We start from the raw sequence: 17,259 nt of genomic DNA on the forward strand, positions 1-17,259 counted from the left end.
AACCAGCAGGCATTGGGGGAGTCCCTGTTCCCCCGAGCACTACCAGGAGTGACTAGAAATAACGGTCACAAGCTGGCAGAGGGTAGATACAGACTAGACATCAGGAGGCGCTACTTCACTGTCAGGGCAGCTAGGATCTGGAACCAACTTACAAGCGAAGTGGTGCTGGCTCCTACCCTGGGGGTCTTTAAGACAAGGCTAGATGAACACCTTGCTGGGGTCATTTAACCCCAGTACTTTTTCCTGCCATGGCAGGGGGTCAGACTTGATGATCTACTCAAGTAGGTCCCTTCTGACCCTACCAACTATGAAACTATATTCTGTTAATCAGGCTATGCTTCATGTGTTAACTATTCCTGGTAATGTAGTTCCTATTTCACAGTCCTGAAGACTGCTTTAACTCTAGTCAAAAGCATTAACTTAGTTGTAGAAATGACAGTGCATGCAAAACGTCACCGACAGTTAAGACATGGAGGAAGGCTATATTTGTTTTATGAATCTGAATAAGAGAGTACATTTAAGGACTACAAACTAATAGAACAACACATTTTGATCATTTTTGCTCAATTTGTTGTGTTTTTATACATAATTTGCAGTATAGCATATTAATGCATATTCCAATAAAGTTATATTTGATCTTAAACTGAATAACATAGCTCTAGGCCCCTAGCATATCAGGAAAGCTTCTGGTCCTGCTCCTTGCCTGGGCCCTGTAGCCATACATGGCCCCAAGCTCTGTGTCCCACCCAGGCTGGGCAGCAATTTCCCCTCCATACCCAGACTTACCTGTGGGAGCTGCTCTCAAGGCTTCATGGTGGACATGCACCATATGGATATGCACCATGTGGATGATGCACCATACCATCTTCACCCACTTTTCAAAATGCCAGATCAGCCCATGCATTTTACTTTATAGGTTGCTATTGGTGTGACCAGTATGTGGGAATAAATAGCTTTAGTGCCCAGTTGATTATATAAAAACTAGGGTAGAAAAACAAAAAAGAGCTTAACTAACTAATTTACTGTATGATTCTGTGGATAGAAGTCTGGAAAGCAGTGAAACTCTCCAGGTTCTCAAAAAGAGAGACTCAAAATAATGTCTTCTGGTAATCTATCGTGATACCAGCAAACGATTTTAAAGTAGAATAGTTGCCAACCTTCAGAAAATCTAGTAAGGAAAGGAAGAGTTTCCAGACACTTAAAAAAGACCCAATTGAAAACACAGCTGTGTTTGGGTAGATGCGTACTATTTCTAGTCATATGAGACGAGTAATGATAAACATAGAGGATTTGAAAGGTACATGCTTGGTATATAACTTTTTGTTATGTTAAAAGATGACTAATTTGAAAATCTGAGTATTCAGAAGTTAGGAAATCCTTTAATTTTTCCCCATGTATATCTATCTCATGTAACAGTTTCATGAGCAACTGGAAATCTGGAATTATCTAACGTTTTTCTGCTACACTTTAAAACCTAAATATCATTCTTTTAACATAGAATTGAGTATTCCATTTACAAAATGCTAAAAGAACTTTTTTTTAGGTTTTTAGGTATAGTATTGCTTGCTTTCTTGATCACATAAATATAGTTTGCTGAATCTAAAAATCCACAGAAGCCTCAATTAGTTACCTAATGGTCTACCAGTCCAGTATGTTCTTATTTATTTTAAATTATTTGAAAAGTTAAATTATTGGTTTGCCTATTCCCTTTGTTTTTGATTTCCAACCTAGAAAAGTTTTTCAGCTGCAGGAAAGAAAGTAGTGAAAATGTTGTTCTTGTAAGTCAAGCAGGATATAGGGTGTGTGCAGATGTCTGGGAAGTTAGATTGGGTAAAAAATGGCCATGCAATCTAATTTAGTTCATCCGTGTGTAGACCATAAGCTTAGATCCCCAGTTAGCTCAGTCTAAGTGCTGAACCGGACAGACATTCCCCGAAGCTCAGACCGGTTAAAAAAAAGTGTGATTTAACTTCAGTTCACTTGAGAGATGCACCAGGTTAAATTGGGCATGTTTAGACCAATCTACCCAAACATCCATACACATTTGTAGCACTGCCCTGGGGCTGCAAAAACCCAACTGCTCGCCGCAGCCCCAGGATCCGTACCTACCCTCCCCTTGCCACTGGGCTGTTGTCCCAAATGGACAAACCCCCTGTGTGGGCCAGCTAGTCCCACTGAGCCCTCTAAACTGCCCCCAACCCTGCAAACCACCACAGCTGGTTTTTTACAAGCATTCACTGGTGCTGGTAGCCTGATCAAGTTATGTCAGTGGCGGGGAGGGGTGGGCAGGATCTATTGTGGGGGGCATCTGTAGGGTGGGGTTGTTCATTTGGAGGTGGGGGTGTTGGGGAGGGTAGAGAGCCCCCTTATCCAGCCAACCTACCTCAGACTCCACCAATCTCCCACCATGGAGCTGGTGGACCCCAAAACTGCAAGCCCACCTTGGAATCAACCAACCTCCCCATGGAGCTTCTAGCCTCCCTGTTCCCACCAGCCCCCTTTTGCAGAGCCACTAGCCCCCTCCCCAGTTGGCCCTCACCTCCTCCTGAGGCTCCCGGTACTAGCAAATGCTGATAAAACTGGCACTGGGAGCAGTTTTTTGGATAAGGAGGAGTTTGGCTGGATTAGGGAGGCTCTCTGACCCTGCCAAACTCTTTTCCCCAATCCTCCCAAGCCCCCGTAGACGCTGCTAGCCTCCCTAATACCACTAGCCCTACAATTCCCCCAAACTTCCATGAGGACCCCACTAGCCCTTAATCCCCCAAGCCTTCCCATCTGCTAGCTCCCCCCCCGGCCGATTTCTCACCTTCCCCTCCCCCAGTTTATCTTAGATCTTGTCACCTATGTAACCCCTGAGACTGGGTGGCAATTTTTAACTCATCTAACCTCTTGAACTTCTCAGTGTAATGTCTATGCACACCCATCATCAATACAAGTTAGAGATAAGATAGTATAATTTTGGAGAAGTGAATTACATGGAAGTTGGGAATTCCGGAAAGGCTTGTATGATTTCACAGAGCAAGTGTAGAACTGTAACCTTGAAGAAAAAAATGATATTTTATTAACTATTACTAGCAAAATAATAAAATACATTTAGAAGGTCAGTGAAATTGCTAGTATTGATGTTGAAATAAATGTTTTGAAAATAGTTCAGTGTTGTATGTAGCTAAACAGTCCTAACTATAGCTTTTTCACACTTACTTTCCTCCTTTCTAATTCGCTCTCCTTGTTTATCATGCTTCCTCTTTGCATCTCGTCTTAAATTAATGAATGTCCTTAACTTAATGCAGGGGTGCACAACCTCCAGCCTTCAGGCCAAATACATCCTGTGGAGCTATAGCATCTGCCCCATGGGGTGAAAATTTGGTGGCAGGGGAGTGGTGTCCATTAATACAGTCACCCTCCCTCCACCAAATTTTCAAACCCTAAGACCTGCATAGCTGGTTGCAGCCAGGCCTTGTCCCCTTTGCTGTATCTGGATCAGGGACAAGCCACACACCTGCAGGGTCAGGTTTGGAGCCAAGCCATGCCTCCTTTTCCCCCACAGGGCCAAGCTATGCCTCTTTTTCCCCATGGGGCTTCCTGCCAAGCTGGGTTGGGGTTGGGTCATGCCCCTTTCTCCCATGGGGTCATGTCATGCCCCCATGGGACCAGGCCACATCGCCTTTTCCACATGGGGCTGGTTTGTGGCTGGGCTGCTCCACAGCACCTCTCCGTGTGGCCAGATGGTGCCTTCTGTACTGGCTTTGGGGTGGGGACTACTGGCGGGATCCAGCCAGAGGACAAACAGGGCACTGCCCATCCAGCCCACTGCGGGAAAAGACTGAGCACCCCAGACTTGATGCGTTGGGAGTTGTCCCATAGGGTATAAAGTTAAGAATGTGTAAGTCTTTCTGGGATTGGAAACTTCAAAGTGGGGCTATGTTATTTTAAAAGTTTTGTACAGGACAGAATAATGGTTCTCTACACTTGATTGGAATATACCTCAGGCACTAAGACAGCACTGTTAATAGTTCTGTTTAGTTGTACAGCATCTTTTATGTGATGTAGTCAAGGTTCACTCATTTTACCTCAACACATTAGATAGTAAAAATCATTATTTGCCTTTTTGGAAGACCATCCTAATTTGTTTTTTGTATCATGTCAATTTTTGGCCTTCTATAAAGGTTTCCAGATATAAAAGGTATTTGCTTGTTTGTCAGAGATAGAAACAACTTGAAATAATGTCTTTCATGATTTATTTCTTAGACTATCATAGAACTCTCAGAAGAGCGGGACTGTCTTCGTTTTCTACCTCATGCATCAGCAGCACAATCACCTTGTGGCTCTCCGGGCATGAAACGCACTGAAAGCAGACAGCACTTGTCAGTGGAGTTAGCAGATGCCAAAGCAAAAATAAGAAGACTTAGGCAGGAACTGTAAGTATATATTCAGTGGAAAACGTACCTGATTGTGAAAATGGATTGTTGGGTCTTAAGTGCTGCTGAAGACACGCAATATATAGTATTCTTTATGTAATATGTCTGGTTTAAAAATATTTGCAGTTTTGAAATGCATTTTATAACTCTTCCTGTTATGATAAGAAAGATAATTCCTAGACTGAAAATATTAATAGGAGTATAGCTTTAGTTCCTGATGCATGTTAGAATGTGTTAAAGGAATATATTGATGATGTTTTTACTAGAAAACACCAACTGAATAAAGGGTGACCTTCTTGGGTACACTATGGTCAGTTTATGCTGTGGTGATACAGTGGAATGATGACCACTAAATGCACCTAAGAGCATGTCATGGAGCTTCCTTAGGGTTCCTGGGTCTGTTTCAGCAGTCTTGATGCATCATGTAGGTCAATACTTACACTGATCAGTGGTTCCCCATTTAGTATAACTGAGTGATCTCTCTTATTAGGTAATTCAGCATTACCTTTCATTTTACATATTACACCAGTATCATTATTTCAGGCCCAGGTACTTACTTTATCAGTAGTGAGTGTATCTAATATGTATAGGTATCCTCTTGTAGAGGAATATTCTAACCTTAGCTATTGAGGCCATGTCCGGGAATTGCATTTCTGTTGGAAAAATTGTTGCTATCCTGGTAAAAACTAGAAATGTACATGCATTCACTCAATTTTTCTCAGGGAAAATGTACCCCTTTTGGTTGGAAGATCTTCCAGGTGTCAATGTTTGAAGGTCTACCTGCGAGATGCAAGAATGAATGCTTGTGCACTTCCCTTCCATTCTGGTCTTGGAGAGGAGCAGTGGGGCAGTGCTCCCTGCCTCTTAGCCAGACTTTGGACTGCCTGTTTTGGAGAGTGGACTGGGGGTTTGCCTCACTGCTCCCCTCCAGGACTAGTCCAGGGGCAGAGGGGTTTGGAGGGGAGCAGTGGGGCAATGCTTACATCTTCCTCAAACCGGGGTCAGGAACTGGGCTTCAAGATGCTGGCTCCAAACTCAGCTTCTGGCCCTGCTAGCTTCCCTTACCATCTCTGCCTCCTGGCTGGGGAGCAGGTGTAGGGATTGCAAAGCTGATGTGGCCAGCAATTGGGCTTGGGGAGGCTGTCTCCCCTTTGCTGGGCAGTAGGGTAGTGTTATAAAAGCTGACAGGGTGAGAAGCAGACTTGGAGAGATTCTCTGCACCCCAGTATCCCTAGTTAAATGCTGTGTATGCTACCCAGGTGGGCAACACTGGGCCCACTGGGCCAGAAAACACCTCCCTGGGGCAGTGGGCAATGCTCACAGTGCTTTCTCAGACCAGGGATTACCCCCATACCTTTCCCAGACTAGGATCACTGAAGTTTTGGGAGGTTCAAAGGATGAGGGGGTAATAGCAAGCTGAATGACTTTCTCTGAAACATTTCTAGAAGTGGAAATTTATCATTCATGTTCATGGTCCGAGGCAGTAGGACAAAACAGAATTTGGTGTTGCAGGCAAGTAAGGAAGGATAGGTGGAAAACACTCGCCATTATATCCACACAGTCCCCCATGTTGAGTCACTCATTCTCCTACATTTGCTTGTTCTTCTTCCATCTTTTTAATAGTTTCCATCTCTTGCAGCCCACAAAGAGAAGTTTAAGCCTTAAGCTCCATTGAAACTCCTGTTCCACTTGAAGTGTGGTTGTGAGCCTGGCTATAAGGAAGCATGTTCTGAGCTAAGTGGCAGGAGTACTTATTTAGAAGAAAATTTAAAAACAACTGTGTATGTGTGCAATTAATCAGAAAGAAGCAAATAGAGAATCTAGTTTGAGGGCAGAGTTAAAACTACCGCCTGCCCCTAGTCACACTTTCTCCATTTATTTCTTTCAGATCAATCATGTACATTTACAGTGAGGATTAGACCTGTTAGGATGAAATATGTGCAGCCCAAGATTAGTTATGGGTAATTTTAAAGGGATACAATACTTCCATGTACACTAAATAACTTGTATTGTAGAAACAGTGTACCCAAGAGTTTATCCCGATGTGTCTGCTGGAGAGAGAAAACAGATAACATTTAGAGTTGAATAAGCCACATTTATTAGATCACTCATCTGCTTTTATAAGACTCAGTAGACCAGATCTTCTAAAATTGGCTATGCTAAGTATCTGGTTGATTCATTCAGCAAACTCCCTCCCCCCACTACATTTTGGTCTTTATGAAGATTAGCATAAAAAGATATGACTCTCATTTTCTGATGTCTGTATTATTATGTGTCTTTTGAAATGAGCCCGCCCAGGATATTCTATAAACAGCTGCACCAGGAAAATTAGTGAAAAAATTGCTGTTATTAGTTTGATTGACAGATAATAGATAGCCTAAACAGTGAACACTGCCATGTTCTGTATAATTTAGTACAATCCTCTCTAGTCTGTAGTTGAAGCATGCAATTAAGACCACAGTGATGGCTCTGAACATTGAACATTTTGCACTGTATTTGAATTTAATTTGTAAATAAATTTCCCCAAGGCAGAGAAATATATTTAAAATTCTAGACCACTTTAAATGATTAAACCATGCATAACACTTGGTACCATATACTGCATAGTTTTTTAATGTTAAATTTTGAATGTACAAATTCATATCTTGAGCCAAAATAAATAGTTATGAACAAGATAACCTATTTTTGGTGGAGAACCTTCTTAATGTGCTGCAATAGTGAAATTTCTTAATAAAAAAGTACATAAATAATATTTTGCTCATAAGATGTATTTTCTACATGATGCACAAGGAATTGCAGAATGTAATAATACACCATCAGTTATAAATTTGTTTTGGAAAGGACTCTATTCATAAAAGTTGCAAACCTAGTTTGTTCTACTAAAATCAAGCTACAGGTTTTTATTTTAGAAGATAATCTTCTTTATTAAAATATTAGTGAGCTGTAAGAGAGGGGGACCATAGTTATCTATTCTGATGATGTTAATCTGTGGAGTTTTCATTAATTCTTTATGGGCACATCTATGCATCGCCCTTCCATTCGTGTCTTCATATGATCACCAGCTACATCACCATAGCAGCGCACTGTCGCGGTATGGCGACATGTAGACACACCCTCTATCTGGATTCTGGAAGTCTGTACATGGGTATGCCTTTGACTGTTCTTATGAGTCCTGATAGAGCAGTGAAAGATTGGCCCCTGACCACATGTGGAGCCCCAGTGATTTAAGGAACTCTGCCCTGGTGCGGGACCTATCCAGATGGAATTTATTTTAAGACAGGAGCCTTTATAAAAGAACAATGCTATTCTAGTTGTTTATTTTAAACAAATGTTTCTTTTTGTTTTTCTTTTTAGATTTTTATTTTAATTTTTTTTAAATGATGCTCCACAGTAACTCACTATGGTAAATTCTCTTCTAATCTACCCCTTCTTATGTTTCTGTTTTCTTTCATTAGACATTTAAAATCTTAAGAGTATTCACTAATACAGGAAGATATAAGAATGTACGAGTTCAAATGGAAACATTTTTTTAACTTTCAAGTGATATATTTAGTTATGGAGATGCAGGGTATTTTCCTACATTTGGGAAAAAAGGTTGCTAGCTGTATCCTGTTATTATGGGTAGAGGCACTCAACCAAACTTAGCTGACTGAAAAAAATGATTATTTTTTCAAAAAACACACCCATCTAATTGGGACCGCTTACAGATATTCATCAATCATAAATTTAAGGTTATTGCATGGTGTTGCTAAAAGAAGATGATATTCAGACCATCTGAATGGCTAATTGTGTATTTCCATATCTTAATTTGTTTGGATTTCTTTTAGGTTTAATTTATTTTCCTGGGTGTGGAATGCTTGTTTTTGTCATAATTATAATATACCTGTTATGTTTTCTGCTCATACAGTTCTGATACATATTCACAATGTTAAGTCCAATATACCACAGATATCCACAAATATTATTTAGATGTTTCTAAATGCTGCAATAAGATTCAAATATTTTTCTGTGTAACACATGCATTAAAATCTTATAGATTTTCATATATGGTTCCTACACAACATGGTTATGAATTAAATAAAGAAAACAATAATATAAATATTAGCAAAGAAAATAATGATTTAATTATATGGGATTATATTATTTAATAATATTCTTTTGTATTTTCAAGTGAGGAAAAGACTGAGCAGTTGCTGGACTGTAAACAAGAACTTGAACAGATGGAAGTTGAACTAAAGAGATTACAGCAGGAGGTATGCATCTTGGAAGCTATTCTCTAAAGGCAGTTTATAAGAAATTTACCACCACAATAATAGTATTAGTTTTCTTTTTCATTTTATACAATTTCTATATTGTTCTTTGTTTAATTGCACACTTGTAACTGTGAACTTGTATAACTTGAACTTTTACTAATTGATCCAGTGAGTTTAATCCACTTAATTATAGAAATTCTCTTTTCTCACTTTGCTGTATATTCCTATCCCAAACTGTACCTTTCTCTGGCATTTTCCATGAATGTGTATTTGTAGAGGTCATCTTGAGGAACTCCATTAACCTTCACTTTTTGTATAACTTCAGTTATTCTTCAGGATGACTGTATATAAAAGTGTTTCTGGGCATTCATAGTTAACCACTGTAGATGGAAGAAGTTTCTTTTTTCTGTTGTGGTAGTAGAAGGAGAGAGAGGGGAGAGGTACAAATGCAGATCTTTGTTACTGAGGGGTAACTTTTGGATTCTGTTGACAAAATACCAGCATAGTTCTGCCTCAGGAGACAACTAGAGGTTAATAATAGTTTGTAAAATGAATGTAGACACAAGGGGAAATGCAACAGAAATCTTTCAGATACAGATTTATATTGTCCTATATGGTGGAAATCAAATGCTCAGCCAAAAACAGGGAAGTGGGATGGGGAAACATACCATAGCTTATTAGTTACTTCAGGGATTCTCAAACTATGAGTCGTGACCCCCCGGGGGGGTCATAAGCAACTTAAAAGGAGGCCACAAACTTCCCATGGGGTACACGCAGCAGTGGTGCTTGGTAGCCGCATGGATGGTGGTGGCGGCTGCTGCATGCAAGCTTCCCATCTCCCGCTGCTGCCATCCAGCACTCGGGGTTGTAGTATCACAAAGTTTGAGAGCCCCTGAGTTACATGAATACAAGACAAGCTTTTCCCCCACCCCCAATTGGCATGCGGCATGGAAAAGCCCCTTGTCTTAAAATTTCATACAAGGAAATCTCACAAAATAGATAGTCTGTCATTAAACTGCTACCAAAAGCAGCATGTATTCAGCAATGGAAACCAACCGTGAAGCTGTATACATGCAGCCAACACTGAAAATGACTGTAAAACATATAGTCCACATTGGACAGACAAGCTGATGGGAACCTCTTTTTTTTTTTTGTATGGCCTTTAAAAAAAGAGGTGGGATGAGAATGATGTTCCCTGTGCAGGTTGCTGGTACTGGGTCTGGAGGTGCTGCAACACCAGGCTGGCACCAGGTGGGCCAGACCTAACCCTGACATTCCCGCCTCCCTCCCTGCCATTGGTGCCAAAAATGTAAAAGTTCAAATGTCAAAGTTCAAAGGACAGGGACTTACAGAAAGACCTGAGCAGGGGGTTGCATAGTGGAGGACAGGGATAGGGGTGGAAATGCAATTAAGCTGCATGTGAAACATGAAGCCAGCTAAACCTGGTGCTACATTTGACCGTAGTCAAAAGGGCTGAGATACTGATGGGACCCTACCACAAGGATAGATTAGTGCAGTCTAGCTGAATAAGACATATGGTAGTGCCTTTTAAGCACAGTTCTCCTCACTATCAATTCATCTTAAAGTCATGATTAGCCACAACATTGCATATACACACATTGCATATATTTTGACTTCCTCTTCACTCCAGCATTGGAGCTGTTCTTTTCTTTCCCATTTCCAATGATTCCCATTTCTTCACCAGCCTTAAATGCTTGGCAGACATCATCTCTAGGCCCTGGGCTTTCATGTAAGATGCCTGGCACTGCTTTGGGGAGTATGTGAAGCCCTGGACAGATGGGTCTGGACAGGAGGATGCTTTGCCAGTGATAGAGCCACACAGACTTGAATGATTTACCTCTGCTCACTCAAAATTTGGAACATGACTATTGGGCTTTGCACAATTGAATTTGGATCTGCTTAGGCCCTTGAAACAAACAAAAAAACCTGCACTACATATAAGTAGGTATCAAAGTGCTGCTCAAAAGTGTGTTCATGGAGTACTTGTGCTACAACTTGCATAAATTAAAAAAAAAAATTAAAGTAACATGCATCAATTCTAGAGGAACTAAGTGCACTGATACTATATGTAAATTGTTACAGCCATATTTCATTTCAAGGTTACTTTCAAATTTCCTCCCCACTTCCATGTCCCCAGGGAGAGCAGAGTCTGACAGTAAAGAAATGGGGAAGGGGCTGCAGGGTAAAAAGTTGGGAGAAGCAAAGGTGCTACCTGACCCCCAGATTTATTTTCCCTGATGTCGCAGTGAGAGGGGGACAAATTCAAGGCAAAATTGCAATTGTTAGATGCTGTACCTGGAAAATGAGAGCAAATTTATAATTTGTCCATATATATAATCTAAGGGCATTTATACATATGCTCCGGAAGTGGGGCACTTTAATTAGAGCGGCTCCAAGACCTACTTTAATTAAAGTGCCCGGAACATCACATGTATTGGTGTCCACATGCTGAAAAATGGCAGTGGTGGTGCTTTAACTGAAACTTGTTGAATGAGTTTTAGTTAAAGCGCCCCTGTCACCATTTTTCAGTGTGGGGGTGCTGATGCACGTGATGCTGCAGCCTGGTGATTACCAATCTCCAGCACACTTGATTAATTGAGTCTTGATGTAGTTGCAGTGCTGTAATTGCAACTTGTTGGAACAGACTCACTGCATATGTATAGGCACCTAATTGTTGGGGGTCAACTTACAATCAGGGTCATCTTCTATTCAAGTTAATGTGGTACATTTCCTTTAGAGTAATTAGATTTTTTTTTTAGTGTCCTACATCCGTACCTAGAATTTTGTTCCTGTTTTTAAATAGCTTTTTTTCCAAAGAGCTTTCTCTTTATGCCTTATTTAATAAGCTAATTAATTAGTAACATTGGACAATTTGATTTTTTTCCCTTTATGCTAGCAGAAGTCTTACTTTGCACTTGCCTTTCCATTTTTGGGAGATTTTTTTTCTCCCCCAAAAAATTCCCATAAAGGTTAGTGTTTAATGGAATTAGGGCATTCTGTCTTGCTCTTGTACTCTCCTTCCCTCCTTTGCTCTCTATCTTTATATTTCATTCTTTTGCAACTTTATTGTGTGCTGCTTTATGAGTAATATATACCCAAAGACTAAGCAAGGTTAGAAGCATATTGTTGGCCTGACAGAAAAGAAGGCTTTCTACCACAGTGTCTCTTCTGTTGAGGAGATGGTCATCCTTCCATCAGCACCCCAGATGGATCACTCCAGGAGCTTCCAGGTCCTCTGTAACTGGGAGATTCAGGCTTTTGAGTTGCCAGTAGAGAAGGCCTGGCAAGATTGCCTTCACCATGAATGAAAAATTAATGGACTTGGCGACAATAACATAACAGACACAGCCATCTCTGTCCTAACTCCACAGAAGGTTTCCAAGTGACACCAAGTTTGTAGCACTCTGAAAGATGAAAAGCTAAAGATTCAGAACTTCTTGGAAAATCTTTTTCTCTGCTAGTTTGCAGTCTAGGGTAGCCAACTACAGGGCCATGTTGGCGTGATTGGACTTTAAAATTTCTAGTGCTTGTTATTGTTAACCCATCGATTACCTAAACATTTTTGAGAAGCCTTCATTGCACTCCTTATAGAGGGGCAATGTGGGGCCACATCCTATCTTTCAGCTGGCCTAGATGTGGGTGACTTCACATAACTCCTCTCATAGTGACACTAGTTGTCATGAGAGTCATCCTGACTCCAGGGCTTTGGTATTCCTTGGGAAGTCCTAAACCATGGGTGGGCAATTATTTCGGGTGGAGGACCACTTACCCAGTTTTGGCAAGCTGTCAAGGGCTGCATGTGTAGCCCTGCTCCTTGACAGGTGCCCCACCCCCTGGTTGCTATCTTGTGACTGAAAGTCCCGTCCCCTAGCCCTTGACCTTTGCCACCAGAAGTCCATCCCCTTGCCTTCAGAAGTACTCCTTTCAGCAAGGGTTTTTGCCATCTCAGAACCAGAAAAATACCAAATTATGTTCTAAAAAGCAAACATCTATAATGCTCATTACTTTGATTTTAAAAAAAATATTTTTTCCTGGTTTACATGTGTTTGTGTAGTGTACATAGAGGTGATGGCATATAATAGTTTAAAATGAAGTCTTACTCTTGTATATTGTGGGGAGGTGGGTATTAGGGCTGTGTGACATTCAGCAGCCGTTTTATTTCAGAGGTGTTTCGGGCCTTTTCAGTGCCTGAAACACTGAATCTGAATCAAAATGGAAGGCACCAAAATGAAACAAGGCATTTTGGAGTTTTGGAGTGAAGCTTGCAGGGAAACAGTTGTATGCTGCTGCCATGCTGCATGACTTGGCTCCACAGGGAGCCAAGATACACGCCAGGGGTCTCCTCACTGCAGCTGCCTGCCCCATGCTGCCCTGGTGACATGGGGCTGCACGGGATGGGCAGTAGCGGCGAGGAGTCTCCTGGCACAGATCATTGCTCCCTGTGGAGCCACGTCATATGGCGGGGCAGTGCTGGTCCTGGTCGCACAGCCTGGCTCCGCAGGGAGCAGAGAGCTAGGGCAGCATGGGGTGGGCAGTGGCGGCGAGGAGACTCCCAGCTGGGATCTCTGCTCCCTGCAGAGCTAGGTTGCGCAGCAGGGACCAGCAGGCTTTCTCGCTGTTCCGTGCTGCTTCCCTGCCCCACGACCTGGCATGATGGAGATCACATATCTGCATGGGGGGGTCTTCTCGCCTGCTAGAGGGCATCGCCGCTCCCCCAGACGAGCCAGTCACAGCCCTGTCCTGCTCCCTGCAGGGGCCCCAAGCCCCACCCAGCAGGACAGTAGGGCTATGAGAAGCTTGCAGCCCATTTAAAACAGATTCGGTGGAGGTTCGGCTGAAACAAAACAGGACAGTGATCTGAAACGCTGAAACGAATCACTGTCCTTTGAAACAGCCAAATCTGAAATCAACTCAAAACACAGCTGTTTCGCACAGCTCGACTGTGTGGGTGTGTCTGTGGGTCGTGGATAGGTGTAGGGGCATGGGGTGAGGGAGTATATGGGTGTGTATGGGTATGTGGGGTGTGGGTGGGTATGGGGGTTTGTGGGGGATTGTGTGGGAGGAGGGTAGCTGGGATGTATGACATGGTGTGTGGGTGGGGGTCTGCGTGTATGGCAGTGCGAAGGGTGGTGAGTGCATGTGTATGGTGGGGTGTGTATGGGATTCACTCTATGAACACACGCACACTCACAGTCCCTCCCTACTCTCACACGCGCACACGCGTATACACACACACTCCACCCCGGTGTACCAGCGCAGCCCCATGCTGCATGGTCCAGCGATGCAGTTGGGAGTCAGGTGATGCCAGAGTAGTGCTGGTGCAGGGAAATGGCTGGGGGTGGGGCGGGGCGGGGCGGGGCTGCTGCATTCCTGCTGAGGCCTCCCCTGGGTCCTACTGCCCCTTGCTCCTGTCATCTTTGACAGGCAGCCAGGAGCAGATAAACATTCTTCAATTTTTTGAGGAACCCCGTGGGCCAGATTTTGCCCGCCCCTGTTCAAAACTGTCCACAAGCTCCCTGAACATTTGTATCACCATTATTTGTGGTGCTGTCCCAAGGTCCTTAAACAACATTGTTGATCCTATCCAACACGCTATCTTACAAAAACAGCAGTTGAAAAATATTTCAGGAGGCACATTGGAGCCAAAATGGGAAGAGGCTGCAGCAGAAAGATGCATATAATGCAGGCATGCCTTTCTGGTGCAGCTCTTCCCAGTTTGGCTCCAATGTGCCTCCTGAAAACAGAGGTATGGGACAGTTTAACCCCATGGCAGTGGCAGCCTGGAGATAAATGCCCCTGTACAAGGTGGAACTGTGTCATGCACCTCCATTTTCATGAGACATATTGGACAAACCAGAAAGAGCTGTAGCATAAACAGTATTCCTGCCTGCATAATGCTGCAACTGCTTTGTCAGTTTGAGTCCACTGTGTTCTGAAAACAGAGGCATATGAGACAGTTCCATCTGTCCTGAGTGCCTCTGATTCTGGGAGACACTGTGGAGGGCCAGATCAGGAAGAGCTGAGACAAGAACACGCACACCTGCTGAAGCTGTTTCCTGATCTGGCTCTGCAGAAGGTGTGCAGGATGTGTGTGGTGCAGTTCCAACTTGCTGAAGTGGCTTGTGGCAGTGGGATGAACATAGAGTAATTCTAATGACCTATTCAAATCAGTTGCTAACATATTAATGAACAATAGAATTATAATATGTATATTTTAATACATGTAATATATTTAAATTAGTTTTTTAAATGGGGTGCTGCTGAATTTTGAAAATTTTTGCAGGAGTGCCTTGAGTCTAAAAAGGTTGAAAGCCACTGGTATAAGCAAATACAGAAAGATTGTGAATGTAGTGAAGGAAGTACTTAATTATTTTAGTTTCAATGTGTCATGTGATTACATTTAAAAAAAACAATTTGAGGTTAATTAAATGTTATGAGTGTCAAAGCAAATTGACAGGTGTTTTAAAAAATATAATTAACAGCAATCAAAGCCATAAAATGCTTGTCTTTCCAAAGGCTGATAAGAAAGGACCAACGTGTTATTGGTGACATGTTAGTCCTAATTTTTGTTTTGCTTACCTTTAAATGTTTGTTAATACTTCCCAGAGTAACTAATTTTAAACGCTTTCAGTCTGACTGAACCATTTTTCTAACCTAATTTTAATTTCAAGTGTGTGTAAAAGGTTTTATCTGATTTTAGTTGATACAGAGGGCCTATTTATGCTGTTTTTCTTTACAGATGGCAAATGAAAGGAATCAAGACCCTTTAATTATGTTTGAATAAAATTTCAGTTGGAAACTTATGATGCTAGTGTGTTTGTGTGTATATGCATATATGGAAGTATAAAGAAATTCGGTTTTTTCTTTGGAGGCATTTATATTGTTCTGTAGTTTCCATTAATAAAATATTGACTTTTTTTTACAAATATTATTTTTCTGTATAGTTAAGGTTTAAATTTTTTAATTGGAAGCAGGATATTATTTTGAATATTACCTAACATACCTGTTTTTTGTTTTCTAGAATATGAGTTTGCTTTCAGATGCTCGCTCTGCAAGGGTATACCGAGATGAGTTAGATGCTCTTCGTGAGAAGGCAATTCGAGTTGACAAGCTTGAAAGTGAAGTCAGCAGATATAAAGAGAGGCTGCACGATATCGAATTCTACAAAGCTAGAGTTGAGGTATATATTTTTAATCCAGACTAACCACATACAGTATTTTTTAAACGGATTTCCTCACTGATGTCAAAATAAGACAGAAAAAGCAACAACTTTGAAAAAAATGAAGACTAAAACAGTTTGATAGATTCTTGTACTTGATTATATGTCTGTCAGTTTTTTATGATAAATTACACTTTTCAAGGGGGGAAGTTCAAGCATTTACTCCAATTGAGCTTTATATGAAGTCAGCAAAACTCTCCATGGGTAGAAAGGTCCTCCTGTGCAGGCTCAGTTGGGATTGGGATCTAAAAGACATACTTAATATGGCAAACCTAAAGGAGGGAGTTTGCTTGCAACTTATTTTTAATGAGTCACTTTTTGTGGACAATATGATGGAATGTAGTTTTTTAGAAGTCATCTGAATAAGGAAAGGGGGATGATAAAATATAAGTAGGATGGCATTTGTTCCTAAGATATTTCAGAAAAAACAAAGAGATAAAAGAGAAGAGGCGGTTGAAGTTCTTACCTGGGAACAGGTAAGAGGGAACCAGTATTATGGTTATAGGTTAGGGGCTGACCCTCTCAGCAGCACAGAGGCAGAGAGGGATCTTGGAGTCAGGATTGACTTCAGGATGAATATGAGTTGCCAGTGCGACAAAGCAATAGGCAGAGCCAACCGCACTCTGTCATATACATCAACAGGGGCATCACTAACAGGTCCAGAGAGGTCTTGCTTCTCCTCTGCGGCTCTGGTCAAGCCACAGCTGGAGTACTGTGTCCAGTTCTGGGTGCCGCACTTAAAGAGGGATGTGGAGAACCTGGAGAGGGTCCAGAGGAGGGCCACTCGTATGGTTGAGGGCCCCTGTGGCCAGCCCTATGAGGAGAGGCTGAGGGACCTGAATCTCTTTAGTCTCCGCAAGAGGAGACTGAGGGGGGATCTTGTGGCTGCCTGCAACCTTATCAGGGGCCAGCAGCAGGGACTCGTGGAAAGTCTGTTCACCAGGGCCCCCCTTGGAGTCACCAGAAACAATGTCCACAAGCTGAGGGAGGATAGGTTTAGGTTAGATATTAGGAAGAATTACTTCACTGTAAGGGTGGCCAGAGCCTGGAATAGGCTTCCCAGAGAGGTGGTGCTCTCACCTTCCCTGGAGATCTTCAAGAGGAGACTGGATAGGTACCTGGCTGGGGTCTTATGACCCCTGCCACCCCCAGTGCTCCTTCCTGCCCATGGCAGGGGGTCGGACTAGATGATCTGTCTAGGTCCCTTAGAATCATAGAATCAATGAGTTGTATGAACAGAACCTAGACATTGTGGGAGGAAAAAAACTTCAAGAATAAGATTTGGAGGCTGAAGTTCTTTTCTGGGCCAGCAATATTATCTGTAAATGGCTGAGTGAATGAAGTGACA

General features: G+C 42.2%; 1 protein-coding gene across 9 annotated transcripts in view; it reads left to right on the forward strand.

Moving 5' to 3' along the window:
• Positions 1-17,259, forward strand: part of CCDC88A (coiled-coil domain containing 88A) — a 192,637-nt gene that overhangs the window by 88,940 nt on the left and 86,438 nt on the right. For all 9 annotated transcript variants that reach the window (XM_019549268.1, XM_019549270.1, XM_019549272.1 and 6 more), the window contains exons 8-10: positions 4,249-4,418; positions 8,590-8,671; positions 15,714-15,872. In XM_019549268.1, coding sequence (XP_019404813.1) covers positions 4,249-4,418; positions 8,590-8,671; positions 15,714-15,872 — 411 coding nt within the window. The remainder of the gene's footprint in view (positions 1-4,248; positions 4,419-8,589; positions 8,672-15,713; positions 15,873-17,259) is intronic.

The sequence above is a fragment of the Crocodylus porosus genome, unplaced genomic scaffold (genome assembly GCF_001723895.1).
Source record: "Crocodylus porosus isolate Cpor-Errol unplaced genomic scaffold, CroPor_comp1, whole genome shotgun sequence".
Taxonomy (NCBI): domain Eukaryota; kingdom Metazoa; phylum Chordata; order Crocodylia; family Crocodylidae; genus Crocodylus; species Crocodylus porosus.